The following is a 13,376-nucleotide window of genomic DNA, read 5'->3' as shown; positions in this document are numbered from 1 at the left end:
TAAGCGATGTCACCCCCATAAAAGCTGTATCTATAAAAAGAACATTGTAAACATTCATGTTGTCACTTCAAAGGAAAATCCAGCAACATTTTCTTCCATGTACAGGGGAGACGACAAATATTAAACACATTTAGCACTCAGACCGTCCTAGACCTTCCATCAGTCTTCTCTGAATTACCACGAAGTTGCCATTTCAGTCCTTCATCACCCCTTCAAACATGCTCACTGAGGTTCTCTCAGACCCCATGTTGGTGCCTTGCTGCAACTCCAAGCACACATTGTGATGAGAAACCCAATTAACAACATACTGTGAATGCACAGCGGGAAAATGCATTTCAGACATATGAATCATAATGCACAAGTCGGACAAAGACAGGGACCTCAGCAGGAAGCCAGCAGACGAACAGACAGACAGACAGCTCAAAAATGGTCCCAGCTGTTTCTAAAACAGTTACATTTGCCCCTGGCTTTCTAGATATACTCACAACATCAAACCTTTGACGCTTATAACTGATTGCTATATTTGCCGAGCAAAACACAGACAGGAAAATAGCAGTTGGCTTCTATCATGATGAGATTTCTGATGGTGTTTGTCTCTGTCAATCTGAAAGAGAAAGAAAGTGTGTGTGTGAGTGTGTCTGTGTTTGTGTTTGTGTTTGTGTTTGTGTTTGTGAGTGCATACATATGTGTTGGTGGCCTTGTAGAGTTTCTCATCAATACAAACAGTGAAAGACTATACTGATTATTTTTCTCTGCCCGCTGAATATAAATCCAGGACAGACTGAACAAGATAATGAATCACACCACTGTGCATTATTCGGATGGAAAATACGATTAAATTCGTAAATGAAAAACATGCATCACAAAAAGCATCCAATTATTTTCAAAGTCTAAATGAATTGGTTAGTTTTTGATTTTAAGCATGTAAGAACATGTCACAATATTTCAAACAGCAAGTTTTTTTTTCTTCTTTATAGCCATGTGTATGAAGATGCAGCTGCCTCCCAAGTCAGCAATACATTTCTTGTTGTCCAACAATGGTGTAGATTTGTAGATGGGCTCTGAAGAGATCATGTACAGCAAAGATAGGATATGGGATGCAAATTGCTGAGTGATAAATAGAACACCGGCTGACCAATAAAGGCTCACTCATTCCAAGGGAGTACTATTTAACAAAATACCCCTAAACAGGCTCAGAAAATAGTAACTAATACCAGCTTGACTTGTTTCAGGCTCCCACAGGACAGATTTAACTTCCATGCGTCTTTTCTTCCATCAGCAATAAAAATGCTAAATTCTGATGAAAGACGGCAGCACTTGGCAAATTTATTGTTTCCCATGTGCTATATTGTGGAGAACAGTATGTTCAAAATGATTTGGTCCAATGGGACAATAAAACTGATATATTCCAAACAAATCCAAGGGTTCAGCGTCAAGGACATTTCACAAATTTCAAATAGTGCTTATGCTTCATTTAGAAATCTTCATTATTTTAACCAAGAGTGTGTGTGCGTGCATGCGCACGTATGTCAGTGCATGCGTGCGTGTGTAGGTGTGTGCGTGCGTGTGTGTGTGAGTGAGTGAGTGAGTGTATCAGAGACCTATGAGGTGGAGGCATTTTTTCCATCTTCTTGGACAGACCTTCAAAAGACTTTTAAGATGGGGCCTTACTTAAGCAATCCACAGTATAGAGCATGTGGGGGTTTTCAATCTATTCTGTCAAAAAGCTATTTCGAACACAAAGTTTAATTATTTTACCCTGGAGAGCCTCATCTGTAGTCAAGGTTCCTCTGTCCTGTCAAGATAAAAATGCAGGTAAATACACACTGCATGTGTTTATCCTGATGCCAAATAACTTTCACACAGCTTTACAGGAAGTACACATGAAAGCAGCAAGCAGACCATCTACAGGATGAACAGGAATCTACCAAAATCTCCCAGGGTGAAGCAGGTGTGATATACAATGATAATATCTGTAATATTTTAGTTGTAATCGTTTGCATTTTTCTGCAACTTTGAGTGTACAAGCATGCACCTGCTGTATTTGCTTAATATTCTGCCCTTTAAGAGCAGGGCAAAAACTGTGTCGTGACTTTTTCTTTCCTTTTTTTCTGATCAATATGGGCATGTACTGTTGGTGTGCTTGACTACCCCTCTATACCAACACCAGCACACACATATACAGGCACAACTACATTTAAACAACATGGGTCCTGGACTGAATCGTTAAGAAACCAGCATAGAACTGAACTAGAGTGTGGGCTGAATTTATTTATCCCATACTGGATCCAGGACACCCTCTGTCACAGTCAAAGCACAACAGCAAAATTATTGGGAGAAATCATGCAACTATTCCTTTGTTCTTTCAGGACAGGAGAGCACACGGAAGGAGCGTGCAATACAGTACACCAAACACGTGCAAGTACACACGCGCACACGCACACATGCATGCATAAAGTGTATAACCTCAGTGAAAATACCAAAGGAAATTAACACATGAATACGCAAACAAACAAAATAACACATAATGCAATATTCTTGCTGAAACACTCCGTGGACCACCAGTCAGTGGATGCATGAAGAGTTTTGCCTTCATGCACCCTTTATACATCACAGTATCTTTCTTCAAACAAATTCCAAAAGCCCAGTGCCCACAAGCATAATGAACTATGCACTTTCAAGCTAGTCTTTTTGACTTGTTTTCTCCACATTTATTTTCTTCTATTTCCCCATGACTGACTGTAGTCCGTGATTAGTTCAGGAATGCTGCTCATGGTATTTCATCATTATTCATAATGGTGAGCTATCATAAACACAAGGGGAGGGCAACAGCACCAATCCTAGCGATCAGTACAAAAGTTCAAAAAAGTTCTATTGATTTGCACCTGACCTTAAAGGTGAGTCAGCCAGTATAGAGATATCCATCATTGAGGCTTGGTTACAGTTCACAGAGTGGAAAGATAGAGACCTTACAAAGCAAAACAAAGGTCAGTAGCATTCTGGTCGGCTTCATTTGCTGCAAAGTTTCTGTCCTGCTTCCTCAAGGAGAAACAGTGCTGTTTTACATACGTGCTCGCTTGTTATGTTCTGATTTCATAAGATCCAATTTAAACGAGCAATTTGCCGCTAATAGGAAATCACTGTTACACACCAGACTGTGGTTGACATGACCAGCATTAGGCTGGGTGGTATGTAAAAAAATGAAAACCAGAATATTCAAAAGCCCTCTTTATACATGGATACATCCATGAAAGTAAATCCACAACAAGACATCACAATTAGAAATTATTTCCTATGCGGAATTTATGATACATACAATGAAAAATAAATCAACTTAGTTTTGTTCAAATCTTCCACCGTATCTATTCCCAGCTGGGGCAGCTTCCAGTGCATTAATTCAGCAGGTGAACAAGCATTTTGAGTGGAACTATTCTGAAGATGTTTGGGTACCAGGAGTTAGCTGACACATGGCTGACACCCATCAGCCAATTAGATTTGAGTATTTACCCAGACCATGGTATAAATAGATATTTGTTCTAATCTGAGTGTCCTCTTAACCTCTACAAAATAGAAAAAAGAGCAGAAAATGGAAGTGGGAATTATACTGTATATCATGTTTACCATGAAGGTTTCATCAAAGGAAAAGCACAAGGAAGAGAAAAACCTCTTTATGTTTTTGATGTCTGCAGCCATGACTTTAGAACATGGATCTTCAGGGTTTGCGCCATATCAGATCAGAACTAGTGCAGCATTTAGAGGTAATTTTGTTTTTGAAATCCCAGCACTTTCCTCTCAGATCTTTGACAAGCTCTAGCTACAGACCTGAAATGTGGAGGGATGAGAAAATACATTTTCTGCAGCACAACCACTAATACATACAATGCGGGGCCAAGACAGCAAGTTTAGCAGACAGAAATCTTAAACTGATGTGTGAAAAATAAAGGAGCTTATCTACTTGGTTGCGCTGCACCCTCACATTTTACATAGAGAGAATGTGTATAGTCCATCACTATGCTTGTCTGCGTGCATGATGAAAGGGAAATAGGATCCCTACAACAGAAACAGAGAAAAGAGCCTTTCTAAAGAATGACTTACTTCATCAGTGTGTCATTGCAATTTAGAAAAGTGCTCGGAAATATTCCATTTGGTGGTTTTAAATTGCCAACCACCGAGGTGAAAAATACCAAAATCAAATACACTGCCACACTGAAAGAGAGCTGGCACATGCACAAATATGCACACCATTGCACACGGAAATAACAGCTCTGTGTGGCCAAGTATAATAACTGTCTCCCGATATCTATGTGCTGCTGGTATTTTAGCTACTTTCCAGCTGATATGGTGTTTTATGACTAGACACCAATACCTCCTCAAAGTGCCACTGAGCCACCGCACCTGATGCCAGGACACCACTGTGAGAGCTGCTTCACAATGTGTGCCAAAAACACATCTAATATGACACCTGTCTCTCCAGCCTCCAATCTTCCAAACAAACAATAAGAGCCCCACTTCACTTTCCCCAAAAATGGAAGGGAATCACAGTGCATCTAAAGCCAACAGAGGCTGCAACAATACGTTACTATTTTTCAATTCCTCAGTAAACAACCTCCCATTAATAGCCTCTGTACAATGTGAAACTTGCTAGTTCCTAACACAGTTGTCTTTTTCTCACCCAGGGACCGTGTTGTGTAGACAGTAACTTGTGCCCACCTCAGCCCACATGAATGTGTTAGGTGGATACATTAAAGCCAGATCAGGCTTATTGTTAGTATTCATAATAGTCTATCAGCAAGTCCTCAAATCAGGCTTTACACAGTTGTTGTTTTTTGTTGTTTTTTTTAATCTTCAGGGTTTCCCATTTATTTGAACGATCGTTGACAACTTTTATTTTAGGGCCAAATTATTTTGGGGGGTTATTTGGGATATTTCAGTCAGTTGCTTCTCATTTTAGATAGGCCTTTCATGGGTTATTCACATTCTGACTATTTGGCAACTTATATACACTAATTTAAGTTCTAAATTTCAAATGCTGACATAAAAATACAATTCAGCCTTTTGTATTTGTTCATGTGTGATGGCTTTTATACATTTCTTAATAGCATGTATTTACCTACACCCCTGTATTTACCCTAATTCAACAAACACCCTTGTTTGTAGACACTCAACCCCTCTGCATATTGTATTTTAATCACGATTAGATGCTAGAATGCTTGAACAGCAATTCCTTGATATTGGCTCAGGTTCTTCATACCAGTGACACCGTGTTGTTGTTAATGTGGATCAAATTAGACCTGCATTTAAACTGAGAGTGGACAACAATCGATGAATACCTACTTTGATAAATGCGACTCTACACATCATCGCGAAAAACAGATGCGCACTGCCGGAAACTCAAGAATCAATTATTCATTCATCAGTGAGTCAATCAATTATGGTTTCAGTGCATGCAGCAGAAGCCTTAATATGTTTTCATGCTAGAAAATACAGCGTAACAAACCTTCGCCACCACACATTCACCGTTTTTTTATAAAGGAAAAAGCTTTAAATTTACAAACATGACAAGGTAATGGTTAAATGTTACATAGCAGCAAAATGATATTTATGATGAAATCAACAACTTCCCATTCAACTTATCTAAAAGTATTTCACAGGCAAATGAGAAATTGACTTTTCTACACCTATGTTGTGAATCATGTAATCCTTTGTGATGTTGCTTCATTAATGATGCAAAGACGTACAGTTGAGAGTCTAAAAAGGGACTACTTCTCATGCTGTCCACACACATTTAATGACGATTGAAACATGCTGTGAAATCCCAGCAACCTCCACAAAGCAGTCGACTCTCTCAATTACCTTCACATCTGCCACTTTGTTTCCCTGACCATGCTGCACCTCTGCTTGTTCTCCTGTCACATATCAAAAAATCATGTCCGCAAACACAAACAAAAGCAGTCACTCCAGGCACTGCAGAAGAAGTGTTGTGAGGGCACCTGCATGTCATCATCATGGTTAGTAGGATAATATAGATCAGAAATGACAAAGAAGGGTGCGCTTCAAAACGGGAGGGATTTTTTTCCAGTTAAAATGATTTGTGGCAGCACTCACAGTCCCTAATATTAATGTGTTAGTTGGCTTGTCACCTCATGAAATATGATAGGATATATTAGCTATTCTAATGAAAGCATGGGTGGAGTCTAACTGTTATCAGCGAACATACTACAGAAAGTTAATCGATTTCAGTCCCCTCTCCAAATGTGAACGAATTTTGAACAGTGAACAATTTTCTTCACGAAGACAAAATATTGCCAGTCCCTCTCCTCCAAGACTACTGCTTATATTAAAACTGACACCTGAGAAGAACTGACTTAATCAGAAACAATTAAATATACAGCGTACAGCTTGTGCAGGGACCTATCAACAACACTTCAGAGCCTGTCCTGGGTCAGGGATGCAACTTTGACTGTAAAGGGTAGATATCAACAATAATGTGGAGTAAAGTGGGGTGTGTGTGTGTGTGTGTGTGTGTGTGTGTGTGTGTGTGTGTGTGTGTGTGTGTGTGTGTGTGTGTGTGTTGAGGGGGGGGGTGCTTTCTTCTAGAGTTCACTATTTTACCAAACTCCTGTCCTTCTTCTCCTACAGTTGAGGGGATCAGGAACCAGAGGGGCAGCAGGATAATGCCCTGCATTCCCTGTAGATAGTGTATAATTACACAGACAAACTGTAATCCTGATTAGCCCCAGCAGCCTTTCCAGCCTGTTTACATAATCACATTGAGAGAGTCTTCATCAAGGGCTCAGTGGCCAGATTACTGTCTATGCAGAACCCACCTGATTACAGGCAATTAGTGACTGTCTGGTAAAGAGTTAAAATAAACTGTCAAAATATGTCAACGAGAAAGAAATGAAAACACAGAAGTGGTGGGGCACAAAAGATGCACAATTTTCTACAGTCTGTTTGCCATCATTAATTCTTCACTGTCAACTACGCTGCTATTAGTGTGGAAGAGTGAACGGACCCATGATTGTGTTTGTCCTCTTCAACTTCTCTGCTACAATCAGGTCACCCACCATTTGGATGTCCCAGGATGAGTGACAGACAAAAATGATAAAGTAAAATAATGTAACATAATATGCAACCGTTTCATGAATAAATATACAGATTATAAACAATATCCAGGATACTGTTGTTTAAGTTGCACACTTCAGCCATGTCACATACTGTCTGAACATATTACCTGTCACTTTCTTGTCATTCCCCACTACTTGAACAAATCTATGTCCTAATTTGGTCAAGCACTTGTATTTTTAGCGACTTTTTTTTTTGTTTTTATCAATTTCACAAACTCCATACTAAATTTTTTTTTTGGGGGGGGGGGTTGAAAGTTGTGGATATCACTGGCAAGGTTCCACGTAGGCTGAGACGCCCATTCTATACAGTGATACACGGCAAATCATGACTAGAAATGTCACTCCATCACTTTGTGATTGTGCAACACATAGCTGAGCCTCTATATTGATTTTAATTCAATTATCAATTTCTTTTAATTAATCAACCCTGATGGCCTTTCAAAGCAGCAAATTTAACAGCCGCACTTCCAACTAACAACTGAGGCAACACCAACAACTCCATGTACATTGGAAAAGGAAAACCGAGCTACCACCAACAAGTCGGGTCAAGTCAAAAAGAATTGGTAGAATGGAGTTGTTGAACTGATGCAATACGACTGCTATAAAACAAGAATGTACACGGCTTCTGAATTTGTGTCTGGGCCAAGTTTTATAAGTTTGATATATTTAAACACCATTAATTTCACAAATTTCACAAAATTCCATGTCATAATATGGGCAAAGTGCCACAATAAGACAGGTGACAGAACAAACTTTAAGAATTAGAACTCTTCACCACCCACGCACAATACTCTGGCTCCAAATAATGTAATATTAACTCAGTGAAAAAGCACCTCGAGCAAGGCAGAACTGCAAAAACTTTGCTGGAATTTTTTTAAGTACAGCCTAATTATCTTCGAAGGAGAAGTGGGTCGTAGATTACAAAATTCATGTCGACTTTCGGAGGAACAACAGCTGTCCTTTGTTTCCTCCTCCCTACCAAGCTCTGTGTCACCATTTTCTTTGGTCTTCTCCAAATGAAGACCCAGGCCTCCCCCCAATTCCTGGCTGGCTGGCTGGCTCTCTAATAAGTAACAGAAGTAGGAGAATTGGCAGTGGCCTCGAGGTTTGACATTGCCACAATGTGGGTGGTGATGAAACAGCACTGTGCCCGACTCTGCTCAACTTGACTTGGCTCATTCTTGGTGGGCGCTGCTACTCTGCATGCTGCACATTTCATCCACCCCCATCAGACAGACATGAGAATTACTCACAGGGAGAACAATCTGCATGTAAATTGATATCAGTGAGTGCCCATCGTCAGACACACGTACGTGCAGTGCAGAGATCAACATACTTTTCAAATATCCCTCAAATAATTTAGGAGTTGAAATTAGATATGCCTGTATTTCTTTGGCATTCATTTCAGTGGGAAAAAAAGAATATCAAAGAAAACATTAAAAATATGTGCAGGGCATACAAATACACTATTGATTATGAACATGCACTGACATTTCGATAGTTACAAGCCACTGGCTTTTATCAGTTTTCTGGAAATGTTTCAGTGAAAAAAATGAATTATAGGGTGAGCCATCATTGAGCTGACTGAAGTTTTGCGGTTCATTTGCGGTAGACGATTCACATGACAGAGGAAAGCATGAAGGGAAAGACACAGGTTCGGGAAAAACTCTATGAATTTGCTGCAACAAATTCACAAAAAGCTTTTCCAAAAAAGTGACATTTAGTGCTGAAAATTTCATTGGCCTGAGTAAATTCAGCTGCTGCATTTGAAGAACAGCCATTTAAAAAAAACGATCCAGTTTCTTCCTCAGCACATAGTATTCAAATGGGATGAGAATGAGCCACTACATTACTAACAAGCCAACCTTACACCTGTCTGCTCTGGCGAGTCCGATAAACACCAGTGGACAAATTGGTTCCACACTACTAATTGACACCCCCCCCCCCCCCCATCCCTCTTAGTGGTTCCAATTCAAATTTCTGCTGAGAAACCGGTGTGACGTAAATACCACGGACATAACTGGAAAACGGTCCCAGGAATGTAGGAATAGACACGATTAAAGCAAACATGAGCTGGAATCTGTGAGCATCCTGTAGGAAAGCTGCAGTGCGCGCACTTGCGCCTTAACAATTGACTAGTTAGCCTACTAAGCAAAGCAGCTCACGTACGCTATTAGAAGTAGCGCAGAATATTTATCGAGCGACTCCGTCAAAGCCTGCATTGAGCGCTAAACCGGCGAATTCACCCCTTAAACTCCATCCAGACAGTCGCGGTAGCCCATTTTTGCGCACGAACACGCGCAAACACACACAAGCACACACGCACTCACACATCGAGCATCAGAAAACACAGCTGCAATGCCCCGTACCTTTAACACAGGTGAACATCAAGGAAAAGATGAGATTCCAAAAAACAACCCCCGTCCTAATCCTCATCTTTCTGGTTTGAGCAAAGTCCCCTCGGCCACATTTAACGCATCTCCTGTTGAAAATATCTCGTAGTTCAATAGATCCGTCGTAGTATCCGTCCCTGTAAATCCGCTTCATGTTCTCAACTAAACATGTAACCTTAACCCTGTTGTCTTTTCTCTCTGTGGGCTTAAACTCGATCTCCTCTCCTTGTTCAGAGGAAAATCAGGCAGCCGCCCGCCGAGCTATGTCAGCTGATAGGAGAGAAGTGGGCAAGACTGAATTTTAGGAGAGGACCAACGCAACCTGGACGAGGGCTCAACCATCTCTGCTGAGAGGGGCATCAAGTGTCCGGATGTGTGGCGGTGCGCTCCTGCGTCTGCTCTTCCACATCTCTTTAATCCCTATGAACCGGCGGCTGAGGACGGAGAGGAGCCAAGCCTACGGTCTGAATGCTGCCTTTATTGATCTGCAGTTGAAGCAGTCAGGGAGAAGGAGAGTGAGAAAGGGTGGAGGTGGTGGAGAGAGAGAGAGAGAGAGAGAGAGAGAGAGAGAGAGAGAGAGAGAGAGAGAGAGTCCTGTGGAAGTATGATGTGGTTGGTGGTGTGTGGGTAACAAATCATGAAGTGAGGTGTGGGTGGTGGGGGAAGGGGATGGGGGCAAGTCAAGGGGAGAATGCAAATTGTGTGAAAGAAGGGACTCTGTTAATGACAGCATGTGGTTCGGGTGTGTTTCTATGTGTGCGTGTGAAGGGGCGGGTGGCAGGTTCTTAGATGAAACCAAACCAGGCAGTGTCCCGTCCTGAGAGCTGATGAAAGAAATTCGCCTAGTAGGCAATCCCACCAAAACTTTGATTTCCAGCGTGGAGATGGAGCGCAGCCGTTATTGGGAGTGATGTGGCTGGGCCATTTGCAATGCAAAGAAGGAATGATGACGGCGCAAAGTGCTGCTCTGCTGCAGTGGGGCTCTTCTGCCATCTAGCTACGGAAGAGTCACCGACCTTTACTTAGAAACGGAGAGAGAAGGGGGAAGCAATGAAGTGTGAGAGTGTGATTGCCCACAGTACATCAGTCATCTATAACACACACAAATAGGCTCGCTCTGCTACTGCGCGGCTCTGCCTCCTTAGTTCTTATAGTTCTGAAATGAAACTTTCTCTGGTCAGCAGAGGAGAGACTCAATTTCAGGCAAGGCTCCAATCAATCACTTGCATAGCTTCGGGTTTGAATATTTCCCAATTAATAATCACAGTTGCAATGACCTCCACAGAAATCAATATTCCACGGCTTGGTATTAGCAAGATTTATTAGGGTAAAGCCAGCAGGGTGAGTTTATGAGGACATCTAAAAAAAATGAACTGACGAGAGCTGTCCGTGATGCTGAGACATTGTAAAGTGTCCGTGGCCACATTTTCTATGTGTGGTTGCATCATAATCCCCGTGCACAATTTTAATATCTGCATTATAAACATATAAATAATGAATCATTTCCATCCTTGCTGCAGATTTTCATGACTTATTTATTTTTGTTCATGGTTAGTTGGCCAGTCAGGGTAACCCTCTCTCCCTTACCCCAGCTCATCCTTAGTAGAACTAATGAATAAAAACAGTTTGATCCTGCTTTAATCTTGTCTAATTATAATGCAGCAGAGGGCAGTGGGATTATTGTCCTTTAGCCAAATCTTCAGAAAATATAATTCAACTCCAGAGGCCAAACGCTGTTAATATCACAGTTATAATTGGAACGCTCAGCGAGTTATTTGGGACTTTGTGATGTAAATAGCTGTGGAACTTTATAGCCTTTGTATTTGGTGAATTACCTTTTATTTCCCATTGTGTCTCCAGCCACTCCGCAATGGATTTAGAATGCATTGTTGTGCTTTGTGAAAACTCATTTTATGAGTTCGTGCGGACAGCTTGATATTAATCTATCTCGTTCAACTCATACAAACTGAATCACCGCCGCTTGAGTGATAGATTTGTATCCTTGCTCCATTTCTCTGTAGAGTTGTTTATCTCCATGGTTTATGCAGCAGAAGAAAACTAGTGTGTATCTGCCAGTGTGAAGTGGAAGGTCCCTTACTCCCTCCTGGCATCAGAATTCTTCAGGTGTCTTCGGGTCCAGTGAAGGCTGCTGGGAATGCAGTGAAGCTCCAGGCAGCTTGTCTTTACCACTGTAATCGACAGGTGGACCCAGGAGGGTGAGCTTCAGTTGTATTGATGCCTCTTGCCAGCCCTCACTTGCTGCTTGATGAGCAATCAGATTGCCTCCTGCCTCATCTTCCTGTTCTTTTTGTGTGCATCTGTATGTCTGTGTGTGTGTGTGTGTGTGTGTGTGTGTGTGTGTGTGTGTGTGTGTGTGTGTGTGTGTGTGTGTGCATGTGGTCCATGTCTATGTCTATATATAGACAGTTCATACGTGACAAATCACACATGCTCCCATGGAGGCATAACTGTGTATTGAGGCTTATTTGTGAGCTTAATATGTTGATGTAATTGGATGTGTTCGCCATCTTTTCAGACAGAAAAGAACAAGTCAACTAACAAGGCAGATAACCTGCCAGCCCACTGACCTGCTGCAGCAGCAGCATCAACACTTTCCCTCTCAGGGACCGCAGCCGCTGTACCTGTGAATCTGGGCAGCATGTTCTGATTAGTAGTGGCCTTGTATGAAGACGGATGCCTGGGAAGGTTTCTGTGTCACACAGAGGCCAAAGTTCTCTTATCTTCCCTGAGGGGGTCTTTGAGGGTTTAGCTAGATGTCTGTGAGTGTGTGTGTTCATTATATATGTGTATGGTATGCATGAGTGCCTGCACATGTGTGAATAAAAGTGTCAGAGTAAGTTTTGTGTATATTACACATGCCCTACGGGGGCGAACACTAAATGAATGTGTACGTGTGTTGTGATGCCACACACCTTGGAATACATCCGAGTTGAAATCTTCACGCATGGGTAATATTTTGTTTCAGGGTATGTGTGTTTTTGTGCCGCGGGAAAGTGCAGCTGGTAGGGGGATGATAGAGTAAGCACAGGGGTCAGATTAGCTGGCTTGCCTTCGCCAGAGGAATGTGTCTGGATCTGGCCCTTCACACACTGCCGCTAATCCACTGGAGGGTTCTGCTGCTCCATTGCTCCAGGTCTGCTACCTACAGCACCCGAGGGACACTGGGAACGTGTGTGCAGGTGAAAAGGGGATGTATCTCTGCACATGAGTAAGAGGGTGAGGGGAACTGGGGATAGAACCAGTTTATTTGTGTTGATATGGCCTCAGTTTAGTCTCATATTTAATACGTACGCACTAAGGGATTTGCAAATGTTTTACCTGGATTCATTTATATTAAGTCATCAATCAGGAATTGAGCTGAATGCCAAGGAGCTCCCTATACATATATATATATATATATAATGTGTTATGTATAAAACACCAAAATATTTAGGATGCACACAAACATTTATCAGTTGTTAAAAAGTAAAACTGTATTCAAACATAAGCTTCAGAAATACATTAACCCAAATATTTTCCGTTTTAAATACATAGAAATACAACAAGGAATTATCAGTATGCAATCTGATGTGTAAGGAGTTTGGTTTGTGTCTTTATTGTACAAACAGAATGCAATCAAACATCATTTTTACAACAGCCAAGTTTCTGCACACAGATGATGCGTGGGAAAAGTCGTGTATACATTCTGAAATACATCTGTGATTCCTTCTGTCTACATATATTTACTAGGATCTGACACCAAGGTTCAAGGGTGCTTTTAGTATGAAAAACATGTTCAAGACTATGTAGCCCAAATAAAATGTCTGTGTTCTACTGAATGTTTTTCTTCATGCTT

General features: G+C 41.4%; 1 protein-coding gene across 4 annotated transcripts in view; it reads right to left on the bottom strand.

The window, feature by feature from the left end:
* The window catches only part of LOC147253765 (CUB and sushi domain-containing protein 3-like), a 246,750-nt gene extending 236,773 nt beyond the window's left edge, over positions 1-9,977 (bottom strand). For all 4 annotated transcript variants that reach the window (XM_086219046.1, XM_086219048.1, XM_086219049.1 and 1 more), the window contains exon 1: positions 9,497-9,977. In XM_086219046.1, coding sequence (XP_086075172.1) covers positions 9,497-9,674 — 178 coding nt within the window. In that variant the 5' untranslated portion in view covers positions 9,675-9,977. The remainder of the gene's footprint in view (positions 1-9,496) is intronic.
* Positions 9,978-13,376: the final 3,399 nt, after the last annotated feature.

This window comes from Aulostomus chinensis, chromosome 11 (genome assembly GCF_037954235.1).
Source record: "Aulostomus chinensis isolate RoL2024-O1b breed Wild chromosome 11, RoL_Achi_v1.0, whole genome shotgun sequence".
NCBI classification, from domain to species: domain Eukaryota; kingdom Metazoa; phylum Chordata; class Actinopteri; order Syngnathiformes; family Aulostomidae; genus Aulostomus; species Aulostomus chinensis.
This window is presented reverse-complemented; position numbering and strand designations above follow the sequence as displayed.